The sequence below is a fragment of the Bactrocera tryoni genome, chromosome 5 (assembly GCF_016617805.1).
Source record: "Bactrocera tryoni isolate S06 chromosome 5, CSIRO_BtryS06_freeze2, whole genome shotgun sequence".
NCBI lineage: Eukaryota > Metazoa > Arthropoda > Insecta > Diptera > Tephritidae > Bactrocera > Bactrocera tryoni.
The window spans coordinates 24,427,243-24,448,724 of NC_052503.1; the positions used below are offsets into that span (position 1 = coordinate 24,427,243).

Consider the following 21,482-nt stretch of genomic DNA (forward strand, 5'->3'; position numbering starts at 1 on the left):
TGTGGCGCCATTTTTCGACTGGCCAACGCAGGCGCTCTTCAGCAAATTGAACTCTGGTCTGCACATGCCGGGGTTCAAGTAATGGCATCTTTCTTGGACTCCAGCTATATAGTTTAGCTGTTATTAACTATTTTCTTATTTTTGAAGCAGTGACACTAACACTTAACTCATTTTTAATTTTTTTAGGCATAAAATGGCTTTTCACGGGCCAAAGTCACAACTTTCCTCAACTGTGTCCACGAAGAGTTTCTTTTCGTCTCCTTATTTCGGCATTAAGTTTCCATTTTTTAAATCACAGTAAAAAAGCAACTACGTGACCTAAAAAATCCAAGCTTGTGATAACTGAAACAAAAATCAATTTAAGCCCAGAGTGGCAATATTTGGACCTATGTTTTGGCACAGAAAAAGCTAAATAAACAGAAATTCTAATTGTAAAAATAACATTGTTGTTGTATATAGCAATAATTAGGGTGACGATCGGAGTCGATTCAGCCATGTCCGTTTATCTGCTCAACTGTCTGCAAATACCCGATTTTTAATTCCGATTTTCATTCCGAGATTGAGTGTCTTAATTTCAATGCATCGTCAAAACATTACGTATACGCCCAGTTGGTCAGGACCGAAATAAGACTTAGCGTATAAAAAAAGTGAGAAACACAAACGCAATCAACAAGCGAAAGAGCGAAAAAAAAACAAAGTGCATTAAAATTATTATGAAAACATTTTTCTGTATTTTGTTAAGCGCTGCTTTCCTTGCTCACCACTACACTATGCACTAAGCCTTACATATATCATTGCAACGAATAGAGTTTTGATTTATTAAAAAAAATATTTCATGCATATATATACATATATATATACAGATATATTTGTATATATTTTTATGACACAATTAACTACTTGGGGATGAAGCGATTAATTTACAACAGCAACGCGGAGTTAAGACGACCTATTAGCGATAAAGTGGCATGTTTCTGTTGCCGCAAAGTCGCGACGCGAGGAAAGTGCAGTAAATTAAATTTCTGTTTGTGAGCATTGAAATCTTAAATGGAGCAATTACATGGTGCCTTTTGCGCCGGCTTTTAGTGACAAGTTGACTACAAAAGCCGCCACAACCAGACCAAACCAGCTTTAAGCAATGCAATTTCCAAGCCATGTTGATGGGCGGAAACGGCATTCTTGTTATGGGCAACACTTAAAAGTACATTCTCCGAATTGAGCATCAAAAAAATATTTAAAAAAAGTAAAATACTTTAATATAAAGTATGCTTTTTTATATGTAAGCCATTTCGCATGTATATTTTTAGGAAAAATTAAACAAATATAAATTGAGGCAGGGCATGATAAGATAATGACAGTAGGCGTTTCAAAAGCTAGCCTCAGTCATATAACGTATGAAACCTTAGAAACTGGTGGTGCAATGAGTGCCGCTTTATTTGGCGAAGAAAAAAGTACTTTTCATTCCCATGGCTAAATAGGTCTAATTAAGTCACGAGCTAAACCATATTTAATATTGTCAAATGGGATCGCATTTTAGCCAAACAAGACTCCGAAAGGGTCTTGTTCTGAAAATGAAAGAGTCCGTTCCCATGACTGTTGAGTCTACGTAACCGAAATGGACTCGGACTGTTAAGGACAAGGACCGTCAACTCTGCAGGATTATGGCCGCTACAACAACAACAACCCCCAAAGAGCGATGCTTACATAGAAAATAGTTTAGTTAAGCGACTAGACAAGAAGTAAAGTTAGCAGTTAATTTTAGGGAACATCTGTCACCTTTCTTCTACTAAAAAAGAAAGGATTTTTGGTAATTTCAAAAAAAGCTACTTTGTGGACTTCAACTGCGCTAAAAACAAGTCTTCACTTCTGCAGTGTTTCCAACCTTCTCCATGGATCAAACATTAAAAAAGCCACTTCTTGGCGATAATTCTATACAATAAGCTATGTTCGAAAAAAAAATTGACAAAATGGCCGTATGAATGAATGTTTGTTTACGTGATCATTTTTTTCCAAACGTCTGCAGTTTAAGGCAGAAAGATAAGTGGTCGCCCTGCCGTGGCTCGAACCAGTTCAGCCATACAAATTTTTCGCGAACACAACCGCAGTAATTGCTTTAGAAAACAGATAATTATGCCGAGGGAGTTGAATATGTCGACCAGATTACTGTCAAGACTCTTTGGATGTTCAAGTGAAATCCTGCTAACTGGTCATCAGCTGACAATGCTCTTGAACGCAACGTAAATTAGGCTCAATAGATGTAAGCGGCATCCCTCAGTAGCACGCGGACAACGGTCATGAAAGTATTCTTTTTACAAATGAAAAATCAGGTTTTTTACCAAATCCACTGAGTTGCTGGATAAGGTTTAATTTGGTTAACAGCCGGTAGTACAATGGGTCTAATGATAGCCTAGGGGTGATTACGCGCCTCCTTTTTCAACCAACCAACCAAGAATTCAACGTGTTGCTCCAGCTGCTGTAACAGTTTGGTAGAGAGTCTGCTGAGAAGTCATTACATCTCTTCACTACTGTCAAAAAGTGATTAAATGTGGGCAAAATTGTAACAACCGATGTTTTCGTTTATGCGTAATAAAGCAGCTAAGCAATACTCTCTTAGATGGAGGGCATTGCATCTTCGAGTAAGAGCCTACTCCAATACATAAGACAAATACCACACAGTACTACTTTTATTGCCATTACCAGTCTATCACAATACCATTAACAGATCGAAATTTAACTACTTCATTCTTCGACCTAGCAGGAGAAGGTGATCCTATCCTATACCAACATTTATTTTGATTCTTTGGACACCCAGAAGTTGATATTTTAATTTTGCTGGGAATTCGAATAATTTCTCATATTATTAGTCAAGCATCAGGTAAAAAGGAAACTTTTGGTTTGCTGATTTCAAAGCTGCAAATGATTAGCCGATTAGAGTAGAGTTTGTGGTTAGAGTTAGGGAATATAGCCTCTCGAATGCCTCGTCAATTCCAATAGAAACTGTGTGTGCTGCTACTGATCAATTTCCGCGTCGTTTCGAATACAATTTTGTTGATCGCTTGCTTAATATATGGAACATTAAATAAAAATATCTTTTTAAAAGCTGTGTTACAGAGTCCCTTTTTTATGCTCGTAATGTACCTAAACTTGTAACAGAACTTATGGCAGGATTAGATAGTGTCAAAAAAATGAGTCAAATATTTTAGAAAAGGCCAAAATAATTACTTAAAAATGTGGATCTGCACCCTGCACAAATATATTCGTATTTTTTCCATTCAAACTTGTGATATGAGTTGGAGAAAAAGACACAATCCAGTTATAATTAGATATATGTATATTTAAACAGAGCATACAAATTTCCAAAACTTCCCACAATAAATTTTAGCTGATCCTAAATCTTGTATCTCCATATCTTATAGCTTGATAAATTATTTGCAGATATTTATAAAATAAATAAAATATTTGCCGGTTAGGTAAGCAACACGTAGTATATAGACCTTCGGATTTTCCCCATCATAAACCATTACGTATATTTTGACAATTGCACTTATATATGTACATATATAATTACAAATACCCAGCGGGATATGGTAGACATTGGTAAACGAGCGAGGTAAACGCTGCAGCATGATTGTATCGCTTACTCTGATCGATCAAAATCGATAGGAAAAGTAAAAGTTCACCCCTTTCGCTTACCATAGCGACGCAGAGTTCTTCGATGCCAAGATCAATAGTAAAATAGAAAAAATTGCATATTAATTTTGCTTTATTTATAAAAGTGCATGTACATACATATGTATGAAAATAAGTATTTATGTATAAAAAGAAATGGTTTTCTTTTAATTTTGTGGCTGAGTCTATTTTCGTTTTTTTCCAAGCAACGAGACTTGAAGAAACGGCCTTTGGCGAGTCTGATGCTTTTTTGAATTTGGTGAGCATACTTCGATTCGGTGAAGCCTTCTACTTTCACACATTCTACAAAAAAAGTTGAAATATAAATTTGAAGCTATGTCCTTCAATGATAAAAACACGAAAAACTTAGCAAATAGTAACGCATTAAAGTGCTTAAGTTCCTTTAACGATTTTTTGCCCTTCACACCGAAGTAAATATATTGCAGCAAAACCACAATTCAGCGCATTCTCTTCAGAATCACTTTCAGTATTTATGTTTTCAGCCATTCCGTAAAATTCACTTTCTTCTTTTTTAATTAGTCTTCTCATATGCCTTTGCGAGAACATTCTTTATTTCTTTATTCAAAATTAAACACAAAAATAAACAAAATTTTTAATTAAAATAGCAGCTTAACTAAACACAACAAACTTTGTGCAAATTTTCTTCAAATGCTTGACGATTTGACGAAATAATGAAAATATTTCCTTATAAATTTTATTCCATCAATTTGTATTTGTTGTTTATACAACATTGTTTTGTAACGTTTTTCATGTACTTATTTGATTGTAAATATGAACAACACCTGGTATCGAAGAATTCTACATAGAATTTTCTTCGAAGCATTCTTCAAAGAAAAATGTAAGCGGTGAACCATTATCCCGCTGGGTATGCATACTATATGGGCCGTTCCATACAAAATTTATATGCAAAACTTGTTTTCTCTCTTTCTTTGAGGCAAAATATTGAACATGTATTTTTTATTTTGAAAAATTTTTGAGTTGTGAGTTTTCAGAGTAAGAAAATTACTATAAATAATTTTTTTTCGATCTGAAAAGATTTCTGTTCAAAAATTTATTCGACATTTTTATTGCAAAATGCATATTCGACTCCACAGTTATTGGTACATAAATGTTTTCAAACTTTATCAAAAAACTTTGAATGCAAATTTTTAAAGAAATTACCCAAGCACAAATGTGATCACGGTAAATATAATAAAAATATAATCAAAAGCAAACATTGTCTAAATGTCTAAAATACTGAATTGCATTTATGTTTATAATTCCAACTGTAACAAATACATTTATAACGGCTTTATAAATAAATGTGTGGTCCATATACCAGCAGAACGTATATTATATCCGTATGTACATAGGGAGAAAAGTCTGAAAATTTGTTGACTGATAACGCAATATGATGTAAGTGAAGGTATTAAGATGGAATTATGTATATATATAAAGTCAGTTCGCCGTGAGGCCGCTTCAAAAGCGCACAATTAGTATATAGAATCAGCCAAAGCGCGGTTGGCCATCACCGAGTTTCTGCTTTTGCAAAAATTTTATGCCTAATTTCTTGAAATATGTTTGGTTTGTGCAAAAATTCGGAAGGCGTCTTCAAATTTGAGTTTCGGCGACAATTGCTGGCTTCAGTGTGCAGTAAGCAGACAAATGTAGTTTTACAGTGCTTTCAGGAAATGGAGTGAAATGGAAAATAATGTGTCCTTTCATATATTGAGCAAAATTTAATATTTGTTAAATTTTTGTAATTTTTTAAAGCATATGTGAGTTGAAGCTTAGAGTGAAAGAAAGGAAAAGGCATACATATGTATATGTGAGTGCTTTGAAACAATCTTCTTCGAAAATTGTTTGAACAATTCTAGTAGTGAAAAAAAAAAAATTCTGCGAAGTGTGAATTTCTATAATTTCAGTAGCGACATTAGAAAATTAATGCAACAATTATAGTGATAAAAATTTGTTTACCGTTATATGTGAGAATGTTGTGTAATAAAGGAAATGTTTTGAAAATTGTACAAGGAAAGCGCTGACCGAAGTGTTGAAAATTGTGATTTTTAACAAACTGTGCCTAAAATTTCTGGATTGAGAATGTAATAATTCCACATTGCATATTTTCACAAGCGAGATTACTTTAAGCAGCATTGCCTTTGATCCTTCAAAAGTTCAAGTTCTCCTTTGAAAGTAGTTTTTTAATTAGCATATGAAGTTTTGGATAAAACTTGAACCGAACCTCAGATGCTGTTAACATAACTATGATGACATAGTGTTATGATTTATTAATTCAATTTATTTTCTTTCAAGGAAATTAAATTATAACTTTTAAATCCCGAAAGTTCGGAATAAAAATTAAACCTTTATAAAATTAAAAATTGAAATTTTAGTGCGAGCGCTAGTTTAAATAGTAGAATCCGAAGTACCAACGCAAACACGAAAAAATTTTGATTATAAAACAATTTTTTTTTAAATTTTTTTTAATTTTTAATTTTTACTGTTATTTTTTTAATACCCTATGGAGATATTTATTTTCATAGTTTGGGACTACAAAATAAAAAATAATAATTAAAGTAATTTTTTAACCCCAAATATCAGATTCGAAAATAAGTTTAATTAATTTCTTTCTTATAAATTTATTTTTAAGTCCGGCATTTGAAAAATTTTATTAATTTATTATTTTTTTTCTTTTGTTTTGCAATCCCAAATTAAAAAAATAATAATTTTCACAATATGGTATTAAACATAAAATAAATAAAGAAATGAATAAAAAAAAATGTTCAATTCCTCAAATCGGAATAAAATTAAACAAAAATTTTAGTTTGTGAGATTAAGACTGTTCCTTTCTTTATTTTATAAAAAATTAATTTTTAAGTTTTCCTCCGACTAGAGGGATTACATATCATGTATAATTTATTTTTTATTTTTATAGTTTTTTTTAACTTTGTATTATTTTTTTTCTTAATTTATTAATTAGTTTTTATTTAAAATTTTCTTTTTTGAAAAATCATTTTTATTTGTTTTGGATTTTTATAATTTTTTTTAACTTTGTAATAATTTTTTCTTAATTTATTAATTAGTTTCTATTTAATTTTTTCCTTTTTGAAAAATCATTTTTAAGTTTTTTTCCGACTAGAGGGATTACATTTCATTTATTATTTGTTTAGTAGTTTTATAATTTTTTTTTAACTTTGTATTAATTTTTTTCTTAATTTTTAATTTAATTAATTTTATGCCCTTTTGAAAATTTATTTTTAAGTTTTTTCCGGTTCGAGGGATTACATTTCCTTTATAATCTTATCTTATTTTTTTATATTTTTTTTATTTTTTCAATTTTTGCAATTTACATTTCTTTTATAATTTATTTTTTAATTTGATGATTTTTTAATTTTTATAAGTTTTATAAATTTTTATTTAATTTTTTTCTTTTTATTCTTTATTTATTTTTTATTCCATTTTATTTTATTTTTTATTCCACAGATCAGAATAAAAATTATATATAAATTTTCGGTTGTGGGATTAAAAATTATCTTTAGCTTTATCAGGACGAGTCGAGCAAGAACGCATTTCACACTCAAAATCTCCACCAAAATCATTCGAATGGACTCGCGAGAGATATAGAGCTCACTTGCCATCTCTGTAACCCTCGCCTGACCTGTTTCAAGCACTTCCACCTATAGATTTGTTCTTAATAACTGTTTTAAACTGATTTAAATTATGAATAAAATAGTTAGTTTTATACTTTTCCCCACTTTTTATTAATATTTTTCCTAAAGAAATGCAATAATATTTAACTACAACTGTTGTTTAGCAGCTGAAAATTTTTATGTCCAATATCAAAATGAATATCAGAAATTGTTGAAGTTTGACATCACTTTAACTAAAATTTTTTTTGACGGGTTGATTTGAAAATCATAATACCGAATTTTGAAATTTCAGCCAAAATGCAATTGGGTTGAAAACCATAATAGTAGCCAATGTTTAACTCCTGAACTTTCGAAGCAGTGCATATGTGTGAATCGGCCACTTCGATTTCCATTATCAGCCATCTGGTTTGCCTTTTCGGCATTATTGAAGAAAAACTGTAAATTATGGCGTATCTTCTCTTTGTTGGTGTCCAACTCTGACGCGTGCTCAAAACAACAATATTGAGTTAAGCTATCTCAAGACTGTCTAGTAAGTGCCTTTAGTGCGAAATCTTATCTTTCTAACGCCATATAGTAATATAAATGCACTTACATACATATATGGGACAACGCGAGTTACAGATCATTAAAGCCAACTGTTGGGAAAATTATGGATTTATTTTTAGGAGATATGTGCATGGGAATACTACTATCGCTGTATGAAATATGGTATCTGTGGGCATTCCAAATGCGTAAATTACATGACTCAACAAATCTGAAGAAAAAATTTTCGACTGATGTGCTAAGAGGTATGTGAGGTATGTGAGGTACCTGAGGTGTTCTGATTACGAATTTGAGTTGAAAAAATTTTCAATCACGTACAGCTTTTGTCATTTTCGAAAATGTTGGTAGTTTGACCTCTACACTCGTTGACTACAACACAAACATCTTATGTTTTAGGAAATTTTTACTATCTTTTTCGGGTTTAGCAACACAAAAGTAGCAGGAAAGAGCCTACAACACTAGTGTTATTATAATATTTAGATATTCGCAAGTAAAGTGGGCGCGGTACAAGCTTCCAATAGTTTTATATTTTTAGATTTATAATTGCGGCATACTATATTTATAAAAGTAAGGGTAAATATTTACTTGGCAATTCGCAGACATAAAAATATTTGCTTTCCTTGTCGATTTAAATGCATTATTTACTTATCTACATTATCTTAATTTTATGCCAACAACAAACTTAAACATAATTGTATGTACAACAAACTTTTATAATATTTACAGTTACGATCATCACTTTCAGTCATGGCTTCGGCTTGGGTTGGTTTTCGGTGATACTGTCGAAATTGCAATCGCCCGCAGAGACTGAATTGGACTTCGTTATAACTGTAAGTGAGGGTTCATGGATTGGCGGACTCTCATCGGTAGGCGGTGGGGTCGGTAATATCATCTATGGCGTATTGTTAGATTTGATCGGACGTAAAGCTAGCAACTATTGTCTAGCCGTGCCGTATATAGTAAGTGTAAAAATGTTTTTAAAAAACTCCGTTGTCTTAACTGCATATTTTTTATAGGTTTCTTGGATACTCGTATATTTTGCACGCTCCGTGGAATATCTATATTTAAGCCGGTTTCTAGCCGGCGTCACAGGCGGTGGCACTTATGTCATCATACCAATATTTATTGGCGAAATTGCTGAACCAAAGTATGTATAGCTATTTGTGGGGGCTTCAAAGCTAAAAACTTACAATTACTACCTTTACTTTTTGGAAATTGTGAGTACAACTTTTTTCTTAGGCTAATAAGTTGGAGTTTTGACTTTTTTCGGTTGGAGTTTTATTTTCTTTTTAAAACAAAAATTGAATCCAAAGTACATGGGTTTCTTCTTTTTCTTCAACGGCGAAGACTGCCTACGCGGTTATAGCACGCCAGTCGTTTCTTCTTTTTGGCAATTCGATATACCAAGTGCAGTCAGGTCCTTTTCCTCCTGGTCTTTCCAACGGAGTGGAGGTCTGCCTTTTCCTCTTCTTCCCCCGGCAGGTACTGCGTCGAATACTCACAGAGTTGGAGTGTTTTCATCCATTCAGACGATCTGACCTCGCCAGCGTTGTCTATTAATTAGCTGAATTATGTCAATGTCGTCTTATATCTCGTACAGCTCATCGTTCCATTGATTGCGATATTCCGTGTTGCCAATGCGCAAAGGACCATTTATCTTCCGCAGAAATTTCTTTCGAAAACTCGCAACGTCAACTTACTGGATGTTGTCATAGTCCATGTCTCTGCATGATACAGCAGGACGGGGATGATGAGTGACTTATAAAATTTTGTTTTTGTTCGTCGAGGACTTTACTACTCAATTGACTTAGTATGAAGTAGCACTTGTTGGCAATAGATATTCTGCGTTGGATTTCGAGGCTACGACGAAGTTATGGATGTCACTGGTGACGTGAGAGTCAAGTCGCGAATGCGACGATTGTTAGTTTGATGACAGGAAATATTTCGTCTTGTCTTTGTTCACAACCAGACCCATACGCTTCGCTTCCTTATTCAGTCTGGAAGAAGCTAAACTTACGGCGCGGTTGTTGAGGCCAATGATATCACTATCATCGGCGTATGCCAGCTGTGGTACACTCCTATGAAGGATTATACCTTCTCTATTCAACTCTGCAGCTTGAATTATTTTATCCAGCAATAGATTGAAGTAGTCGCACGATAGGGAGTCGCCTTGTCCGAAACCTCGTTTGGCATCTAAGTAAGTGGAAGTAATTTTTTTAGGATAGATCCATAGACTAGGCAAACTTGGTAAAGCACCAAAATGTATTTTTACGATAAAAATTCATAGCAGCCGACTCTTTGCATATCTAAGTGCAAAATTACCAATGTCATTCTGTTAAAATCTGGTCTTGAAATGACATCATCCTCTATATAATCGGCGAGAGATCGATCTATAAACTCTTATTCAACTGACTGTCTTAGGCAATAGATCGACTTTGAGAAACTTGAACCGAGAATTGGCAATATTTCAATTTGAATTTCCATGTAGATCCATGATTTGTAAGGAGGTTATTAGATAATTCGTAGCTTTCAGCCCAGATGGAGTTTACTTCAAGCTTTCAAAACTAAGAAAAGAGGAATTTTACTTTATCACGCAAAGTCTCCCAAATAAAGATGAGATCAGATCAACAAAAGGTAGACGTTATAAGGTCAAATACTATACATTTGCTCGGAAAGTCCTTCACATTGTTTCTTCTTCGTCTTTATTGGCGTAGACACCGCTTACGCGGTTATAGCCGAGTTTACAACAGCGCGCCAGTCATTATTCCTTTTCGCTGCTTGGCGCTAATTGGAGATTCCAAGTGTAGCTAGGTCCTTCTCCACCTGCTTTATCCGACGGAGTGGAGCTCTTCCTCTTCCTCTGTTTCATCCATTCGTCCATTGAACTGGTGAAGTTCCATTAACGTATTTCTTTGGAAAAGGAGACTTATACTTTTGCATTGCAACATATTTTGCGTGTATCCGTAGAAACCCGAAAATTTTATCAGTAATTCTTATAGATATCTTTAGATTACTCAGCTTCAACTAGCCTATCTTAGCACTTGGTCTATTATATGTATGTATATAAATATATTGTCTGATTATGAAACATTTTCTTTGCTGTCTTTTCCAGAATTCGTGGCCGCTTAACCTCACTTTTCTCTCTAACGTTAAATAGCGGCATATTTTGTGGTTATATAATAACAGCACGCGTGCCATACCATTACATACCGATATTGGGCATATTACTGCCCGTAATTTATATGGTACTTCAAACCTTCTTCCCGGAAACACCAATGTACTTGCTGCAGCGTGGTCAAGATGAACGCGCTAAAAAGTCACTGAAGTTCTATCGCAACTATCAGCCGACAACAAAAGAGAGCGCCACACAATTTGAAATGGCGTTTGAAAAGCTGAAGAGCGATGTAACCAGCCACCAGGCAAGCACGATTGGCGTGACGTGGCATGATTTCTGTGAGTACAGAATGTGGATCCTCAAAAACAAAATAATTGTTTTTCTCTCTCTCTCTCTCTGTCTATCTTTCTCTCCAAATCACAGGTAATAAACGCGCAATGATTGCCTTCGGTAATGGCTTCGTGCTCATGTGGCTGAACGTCTTCTGTGGCGCCTATGCCATACTTTACTACACTTCGAGTATATTTGTAGCCGCGCGCACCGAACTGCATCCGGACACCAATACCATCATTGTGGGCTTGGTGCAAGTCACTGGCGTGTACACTGCTACCATTTTGGTGGATAGATTCGGCCGTCGTCCGTTGTTGATATTCTCTTGTGCGGTCACTAGTGTGGGTATGACGTTATTCGGTCTGTATGGTTATCTCTTGCAAAACACCGTGGTCGATTTATCGCCTGTGAGCGCATGGTTGCCACTGTTAAATGTTTGCTTCATTATGTTCGGGGCCAATTCGGGTCTGATACCAATTCCATTCGTTTTGTTGGTGGAGTTAATGCCACCGAAGGTGAGTTTAAATGTGGATATACTTCTATATATTTTTGGTATACTAAAAGTGTCTCTCTTCTCAAATAGATACGCGCCAAAGCGGCCGCCATTTGCTTGGTCATCTTCAACATCATTGGCTTTATTCTAATGAAAATGTTCCCGATTTCTTTGGCTGCTTTTGGTCTCTACTTGCCGATGTGGTTCTTTGCTCTGACAAGTGTTCTGGGTTTGGTTTATATTGTAGTCTTCATTAAGGAGACCAAAGGCATGTCGCTCAATAAAATTGACCCGGAAACATAAGTTTTACACAAGTATAAGTACAAAGTGGGTTTATTAGATATTAAGGGATGTTATGAATAACGGGGGCTGATGTTTGATATAAGCTTTTAAATAAACAACCCAAAATTCGTTTTTGGTTTATTGATTTAATGTTCTTCATAGAGATCCCACCTGACTCTACCATAATACCAATCCCATCCCTGAAATTACTATTTCTTCTAGCCCTCCGAGGCTTTGATCCGAGAATACTACGAAACTATAAAATGTTATTTTGCACAAGAATTTATCGCTTCTTTGTGCACTCATCTCCAAATATTCTTACATGTAGTGAAATTACCTAATTTGAGACTTAATTCATTTATTAGCACCCCTACTTTGTTAGATTAAAGAATGTCATGCGATAACAACATCGGATTTGGCGTATTTGTACTACAAAGTCTTTTCAAATATCAACACTTAAGTAGTTAAGTTAAGTTAACAACAATATGTAGAGTTAACAAGATTACAGTTAAACACTGCTATTAACAATTCTATAAACATTTTGTACCCTAAAATAGCTTAAAGATTGATTTTGGACTTATGAAGTGTTTTGGGGAGTTAACTTTATGTCGAATACAAGTAGTTCAGTGGCAAAAAGCATTCAGTGAAAGTCGATAAGTTATCGAAAACTTTCTAATGTCAGTTGTTATGACGAGAAATACGAGAAAATTGAAGAAACAGTGCTTGAAAATCATTTGTCATTTGCGAGAAAGCAGCGGATCTCTACAAGTCTTACGGATCGGCTAAACACGTTACGGTTAATGATTTAGGTATGAAGCGTGTCAATTATAGACGTGTACCAAAAAACCCGAGTGTCTTCCAATAACGACGTCGAGTAGAGGCCACAAAAGAGATGCTTGACTAGGTAGCTTAGGACTCTACATTCATCGAACGCATTATTATTAGCGACAAGACGTGGGTTCATGAATATAACATCGAAAATACGACCTTAGAGGCGTTCAGGCATAATCCAACGGACGAAGCATCATACCTAACGAATGGTGTTCCAAAAATGAGACGTAATCAAAAAACCATATAAAAGTCGGTCAAAAATCAAAGTCAGTACTCATAGTTTTCTTTGATAAACGTCATGTGCTTCACAAAGGATTTGTTTTACAAAGTGAAATGGTCAATAAAAAATACTGCTTACAGTTTTAAGGCATATACGTGAAGAAATTCACACGATAATGCTCCGTCACATTCTAGCATGATTGTTTCTGACTTCGAAATACGAAACGAAAGTCAACGCTTAGATACTGTACACATCAGGCTTTGCTTTTTTGTCTTTTCGAAACAGAAAAAAGCGCCAATTCTAAAAAAGTCATTCGTGACGTGAAGACTTATAACAAGTGTATGAATAATTAAATTGGCTCAAATACACTTGACCCCGGCGATAATAAAGAAATGTATTATAATACTTTTGGGATACGTGAGATAGGTATCGAGAGTTGAAGAGTGAAGCGAGACGCATTTGCAGACAAAAAAAGAGAGAGGCCAAAATGGGTGAGTCTAAAGAGCTTGACAAGCTGGCCGACAGGGTTACTGCTCGAAAATTCTACGAAAAAATGCGCGACTCATAGAAGGTTTCAAGACCGGACTATACTCTTGTAGAAGCCCCAGAAATTAAATAAATGAAATTATGGAGGGATCATTTCTCCAGCCTACTGATTGGTAGTGAAAGCATAACACCAGGAGATGGTGGACCCGATTCCTTAATCGATGAGGATGGAGCGCACGTTCCATTGCCCGACCATGAAGAAGTTCGAATAGCAATTACCTGTATGAAGAACAACAAAGCGGCGGGGCCGAAGGATTGCTGGTCGTGCCATTCCAATTCGGCGCCGAAGAACTGATAAGGAAAATGTATTCGTTTTTTCTTAGAATATGGTCGGACGAGAGCATGCCCGACGATTGGAATTTAAGTGTGCCCGGCGCAATCCACAAAAAGGAAGACTGTACTATTAGCGTCAACTCACGTGAGATAAGCTTCTTCAACATAGCATATAAGATTCTGTTGAGCGTACTGTTGAAAGATTAAAACTACAGTCAACAAACTGATTGGACTTTAACAGGCCTGGAAAATCAACAACTGACCAGATATTCACCATGCGCCAAATATTTCAACAGCTGCAGATCTGAATAGAAAGGGTGCTACCTTCTACAGGAGTGTACAACTGCTGGCGTACGCCGATGACATCGATATCATTGGCCATAACAACCGCGCCGTTAGTTTAGCTTTCTTCGGGTGGAACAAAGAAGAGAAGAAAATGACGTTTCGTTGGAAATTGTCTACTCCGCAAAAATATTGTTGCAGATTCTTCATGCATAACTCCCTGCGAACGCAACTTTTATGCAAAGTGAAGAATATCAAATGATATTTCCCCCAAATAAAGCGCACAATATTCTTCTCCCCACGGAATATATTCTTATTTCCAACAACTTGCACTTCTTGCAACCTAAAAGCCCCAATATTGAAACAGAGAGTTGATACGAGTAACATGCTTTTGCAAGTTGTTATTGTTGCAACACTGGATTTGTCCCTATTCCCAATTATTTCGCTATATTTTCTTCTTTTTCGCATGCATTTATGCTCTTTACTTCACTTCACTTTGCAAGCAACGAGTGTACTCTTACACCACCAGCACTTTTTAATTTTGACCTCAATTCCATGCCAAGCATTCGATCAAAATTTATGATAACCCTGAGCTAAATATTGTTGCTGCTGTTGGCGGCAGCTAAGCATATTGTATTGCACAGTCGATGGGCATAGTTTTAGTTTTAAAATGCAACTTATGTTAATGCGTTTCGTTGCAACAGTGAATTTAAATGCCGCGAACACAACAATGGCCGCATGGCGGCGGTAAACTTGAAATTTTAAAAGCAAAGCACTCAGCAAAAAATATATAGTATGTATGTATCCGTATTCATACATAAATATTTACGAGTCGTTAAAGACGATATATTTAGTTTGGTCTAGCGCAGAAATGAAACCGAGTTATGTTTGTATGTATGCAATAAATGCAGATGGTGGACAATGTGATCTGAGTTCGGAGGAAACAAGCAATAATGGTTAGAGAAATATGTCAGTTTGCGAATCTTCCCACATGTGAAAGTTATCATGGCTAAAATAAATCACAATTTTGGTTGGGTTAAAAGTGCTTTCAGGAAAGTGGGTGACGGCAAACAATGACAACAAACATTTTTTTAGCGATTCTAGCTTTTATTTAAGTTTTATCAGGGAGAACTAGCGGGAAAACGGCAGTAAATAATATTCACATGACTACTTCAATGTGCTATATCTTTAAGCTATAAATTGAAATTATTAATCTTGCCAACAAAAAACAAGGGCTGCTAATATTTCTAATTGATTGGTTTAGTAATCTGTATTTTATTGTAATGGGTGACCCAAGATAGATACTTTTTTCAATAGCCTTTTCTTGACAGATCACACGTGAGTCGTCATGTTATTTTTGTTCAGTATTGCTCGCCATTTCATCTTGGTTAGACTTTCGCCTGACAAAATTTATAAATCGTTCAATTTTATTATGAAAATTCTCGTTCTGTAACGAATGTGTTTGGCGCACTTCACTCAACTCATAGTCAACATAATCGGTATACTAAGCATACCATTCGCAACACCATCACCCTTCTTGAGACCCAGCATTCATTATTGGATAATATTCGACCGAATGGACCACGTCCAGCACGCAGTGAAGAAAGTATAGCAGCCGTAGCTGAGAATGTACACGAGGACCATGGAGAGTCGATTCGGCGCCGTTCGCAGCAACTCGGACTGACGTATGGAACGACTTGGCGCATTTTTAATTGAGATCTTATATTGAAGAGATTTTTTCCTGTGGGGATATGTAAAATCTGAAGTCTACGTCGACAATCCCGCTTCGATTCAGGCCTTGGAACAAAAAATCACGTGTATCATTCGTCAGTTACCAGTAGAAATGCTCGAACGAGTCATCGAAAATTGGACCCAATGGACGGACCATCTGCGACATAGCCGCGGTTAACATTTTAAAGAAATAATCTTAATAAAGTAAGTGCCAAAGAATATACTTTCGAATGATAATAAATATTCCCCATCAAATGTGAAGTTTCTGTGCCTTTTCTTTAAAAATTAGAGAACCTAGAACTAGATCACCCTTTATATGTACCATCGGATGGTTAGGTTTTCATTCTAAAAAAAAAGCTCAGATAGTTTTTCGATTGCTGTGTACTTGGGTTACACAGACAAAACAGATGAAGGGAGTTGAACAACAGTATTCTCAGACCGATTTTATAACAAATTGACCTATTCAATTGAAATGGATTTATTTAAAAAAAAAGTTCAGTAATATAACTTCTAAAGGAAGGATTAACTCAGACAGGTGCATAATGATTAACGGAACCCTAAGCATTAGACGTTCACATCATCGCTTTAGCTGAAACACAATTTTTAATTTTTCAATGAAAAAGATTTCTTGTTTGCTCTAAACTTACTATAATTTCTTTCTCAGAAAAATAAGTTAAGGTTTGCAATTTAAATATAAAATATTAATAATTGGCCGAACTGAGTCTTTTTTATCGCTAAACTAGCCTGGAAGCTGTGGTGATCTAAGAACTTTGCTTCCGCGCCGTTTTCCAATAGATGTCTCTAGGGTCAAGCACTGGTCGATTAAATCGATCGTTTTATATCGACCTTGGATATTTGTATCAACACTAACCCAACAAAATATTTGTAGAGATCTGTTTGCATCCAAAATTTATTCTCAACTGAAAATGTCACTTTTTGAGCCCAATTCTCGACATTTGCGGGAAATTTTGCTTTTTTTTTTAATTCCAAGAAAAGTGCGTCTGAGGCTCAACGCATGCTTTCGGATACGTACGGTGAGGCTGTCCTAAGTGAAAGAACATGTCGCGAATGGTTACAACGTTTTAAGAATGGTGATTATGAAGTCGAAGACCGGCATGGTGGTGGAAGGGAAAAGATTTTCGAAGATGCTGAATTGGAAGCATTACTCGACCAAGATGCGTTTCAAGCCCAAGAGGAATTGGCCGAATCGTTGCAATGGACACAGCAAGCCGTATCAAAATGCCTCAAAGCCATGGGGATGATTCAGAAACAAGGAAACTGGGTTTCTTACGACTTGAAACCAAGAGATGTCGAACGGCGCTTCTTTGCATGCGAACATCTGCTTCAAAGGCTACAACCGAAAGGGATTTTTACATCGCATTGTAACTGGCGCCGAAAAATGGGTCCACTACGATAATCCTAAGCGAAAAAAGTCAAGGGAAAAGCCTGGACATGCCTCCACGTCGACGGCAAAACCGAACATTCACGGCGCCAAGGTCATGCTCTGCATTTGGTTGGACCAGCTAGGGTTGATATATTATGAGCTGCTAAAGCCAAGTGAAACCATCACAGGAGATCGATACCGAACGCAATTGATGCGTTTGAGCCCAGCACTAAAAGAAAAACGGCCACAGTACGAGGAAAGACACGATAAAGTCATTCTCCAGCATGACAATGCTCGGTCTCACGTCGCAAAGGTGGTCAAAAAATATTTGGAGACGCTGAAATGGGAGATCTTACCCCACCCGCCGTATTCTCCAGACGTTGCTCCATCTGACTACCACTTGTTCCGATCGATGGCACACGGTCTAGTAGACCAGGCACCTCAGTTCTTATGAAGAAGTCAAAAATTGGATTGATACTTGGATCGACTTGAAAGATGAGGAGTTCTTTCGTCACGGAATACGCAAGCTGCCAGAAAGATGGTCAAAATTAGTAGCAAGCGACGGCCAATATTTTGAATAACATTTTTGAATAACATTTTTATACAATAAAGCCTTAAATATACAAAAAAAACGGCGGACGCAAAGATGTAGACCAATAATAAATATGAAAAACCATAGTAACTTAATAAATGTTTCAGGGTCTCATCATCCTCCACTGCTGGGCATTCCGCAGATTTCACTTTATCGAGTTTCTGAAGGAGGGATCTAAGGGTAAGTGTCCTGTAATGAATCCTGCAATGTTGCTTAATACTTTCTTCTCTAAAAGTAAAAGTTAATTTAGTAATCCAGTAAAAAAGTAAAAAGTAATCTAACATCTAAATTTCATAAAAGTATTTTTTTCGTATACCCTGTCTTGCTAACATTCTAAGATCGGCTGTGTTCCTCTAAACTTAGGGAAATTTTGTTCCTGGATGCCCTCTCGTCTCTCAGACCCTAAGGGTCTAGGAGCTATGAATAGCTTTAATTGTCGCTTGGTATTCATTATACCATAAGGTAAATGAACTTGCTAGATGCAGCAAAAGCCCACTGACCTCTACTGTTGCGCGAATAATTTCGGTTTTAAACACTGATTTCTAGTCATTTAGTTTTATCTATTACTGCAGAAGAAGTCCGCTGCGGTTTTTTTTTTTACCCTTTGATCTATTCAATATGTAATAAGAACTGTCGATCACAAAACCTTTGGTCAATTCTTCTTTACTAGTAAATGCAAACCTTGTGTTTAACTCTCATCTTCTCTTTTTTTGGTGGCATTGCCAATCTAGGCCGAGTTCAGTAACAAGATCAAATATAATGTCATCCTCGCAGAGACGCGGAGCCGGGCTCCATTGACCTTTTAAATAAAATTTCGCTCTAAATACTTTTATAAAAATACACATAAATATTGTGTACTGTTAGTTGGCCCATTAATGTATTAATTGTATAAATGCTTCGAGGACTGGAAAGATCGTTGGCCAAAGCGATGCCTTGTAATACTGATGGGGATTACTTTGAGTGTGACAAAATAAATATTGATGAATGGAATGAAATTATATACATTTTTCAGGTACTATTTTGACACAATGTATATAAATGTTGAAATATAAACATTAGATTGCAATACATTTTCAATATATGTTTGTTGCTTTTCAAACATCCTCAATTTAATGGAAACGTTAACAGTTAAATAATTGTTAAAAAACACAACATTGCAATTTTGCATTTTCTGAATATTTTTACCAAACTTTTAACAATATCATTAACCATTTTATTGCATTTGCGAATTTGAAATTTTTGTCACAAAAAGCAGTATTTTGACCATGAAATTTTAAGTTGGCAATTCGCAAAGTGCTCGGCACACTAAAGAGTTGCCAATAGCCTGACTTGCATGTTTTAGTAGTAATGAGTAAATCGGTATATAAGTAATTGTGTTTATACATATATGTATACAAATTTGCATTTCTTGTAAAAAATGTGATTTGTATCTTTTGAAAATTAGTTTTTGATCACTTGTACAGCGGCAGGCATTGAAATATAACTAAATTAATTACTGCGTGTTTTGTTGCCTTTAGCCGTTAATAAAATTAACCGAAATATTTTTTGAAAGTTCCCACTAAGTCGGAACTTTATTTATGTGACCCTAATATTTCATTGTAAAAACTGTATTCCCATTTATATATCTATATATTAATATACATATACCTTACTATATTATACTATATAATAGCCACATTGTTAATGATTTCGCTTTACCTTAAAATTTTAGCAGCTAATACTAAACTTTAGTAATAATAATAGTAATAATGTGCCATTATTTTACCAATCAACTTAACGCTTCAATGATTTTACTTGTTTACAATTGCAATTAAAATTTGGTGTAAACATGTAAGCCAAAGTGATTGGATGCAGCTAGAGCTGAAACAGAGCTCGATAGGAGGGGAAGAGAGAAAGAGAGAGAGAAATAAGTATTTTTATATTCTTTTGCACAGTCGCAGATAAGATATTTTGGTGGTTTTGAAGTCGGTTAGAAAGATTTCTCAAGTACTACTCAAGCGATCTTCATGGAATTTTACACATATCTTTGAGATACAATTTTCAAAGGCTTGAGCGAAGGAAGGAACGAAAAAAAAATTACGCAAAATTTTCATTACTTTGTAAAAATGTCTGCGAAGATCTAATTTTCACTTTTTTTCCTTTGTCCAAGTTCTAAGTTTAGATGGTAGTATTTAAGATGGTAGTAATTTACTCACATTTTTTAGTTAGAAATTATATAAATATATGTAATTTGGATGAGTTAAAATTACTGCATAAATGCTTGGCCAATAAATTACCACAATTTACCACATTTTATGTCAAGTTGAGAGTGTAAACGGCCTTCCTCATTATAATGACAGTCTTCGTTAAACATCGTTAAGTCAGTAACAACGTTATGCAATCAATTAACATATGCACAAGGGTAACTCGTTAGATTAGTGACAGTTTGCATTTCCCCAGAAGGTTGCTTTTAAGGCAAGTATTGTGAACGAGCCAATATGCAATGTGGCCTAATATGACTTCGACTGTCCCATATAAACCGGGTGATCAAACCGAATAGATAAAAAATTGGTACACCTTTTCTATTTGTTTGGGTGAAGTTTGATCTCCAAATGCCAATTAGTCTGTATTTGATACCGGTTTGTTTACGACATTTGGAAAAGAATTTAACAACAATATTGCTTGATATTTTGCTACTCCTTATAGAATCACAAAATGGATTCTTTGAAAAATTTGCAGAAATCGTACAGGGAGTCTACTTTATCACGACCAAAAGTATTTGAGTAACATAAGGCATTGAGTTAACGTCGTGAAGTTATGGAAACCTCGCCTTATGTGAGTTGGATGGACAATAACCTCTGTTAATGACGATAATATCGGAAAAATTAAAGAAACATCATTTAAAAGTCGTCGTGTTTCATCCTGAATCTTTTGTAAAAGCGATGTCGAGTAGAGATCGCAAAAGAGAGCCTCGACAACTGGTGGCGAGACATACGTTTATGAATATGTCGTCGAAAGTGGCTAGCAATCTAGCGAATGACGCTCCAAAAATTAAAAAAAGAGCTAACACAATTAAATTCTCAAAAGGCACTGAGAGCCATCTCAACCGATGCCTTTTACAAGTGTACGGAAAATATGATTAAACGTGAGCATGCTAGAAACAGAGGCTATGTGGTGTATCTAAAGTTTTAAGTATATAAAAGGATTTTTTCAAGTTTTTTATGGGCATAAATTAATAATTTAGCATCACTAGTGTTGCAATCCTAAAACTGACAATTTTATCGTAAAGCTTGACATTTTTCATGGTGTGTATGCTCTGAACGATTTGACATAGTACGTGCGCTATTTGTGTTGTTTACTGTAACTTAAAATATTCTTTTCGATCAAAAAATATAATTTAATTGCAAACATTTTCGCGCGATTATTTTTTACAACTTTCGGCATGGATTAACAATATTGCATGGACATTTGAGCGCAAAAAATATTTCTTTACGGCGGAGCCCACACAATTTGTTGATCGCTCAGAAAAGGTGTCGCTTGGCTGGGAAAAGTGTTAAAAAAA

General features: G+C 35.1%; 2 protein-coding genes across 2 annotated transcripts in view; one reads left to right on the forward strand and one right to left on the reverse strand.

The window, feature by feature from the left end:
- LOC120777642 (CD82 antigen) overlaps positions 1-21,482 on the reverse strand; it is a 127,982-nt gene that overhangs the window by 15,955 nt on the left and 90,545 nt on the right. The window lies entirely within an intron of this gene.
- LOC120777641 (facilitated trehalose transporter Tret1-like) lies at positions 5,148-12,232 on the forward strand. The gene is made up of 6 exons (XM_040109093.1): positions 5,148-5,322; positions 8,589-8,821; positions 8,879-9,009; positions 10,975-11,315; positions 11,401-11,822; positions 11,891-12,232. The coding sequence occupies exons 1-6, from the start codon at positions 5,247-5,249 to the stop codon at positions 12,101-12,103; spliced, it is 1,416 nt and encodes a 471-aa protein (XP_039965027.1). The 5' UTR covers positions 5,148-5,246; the 3' UTR covers positions 12,104-12,232.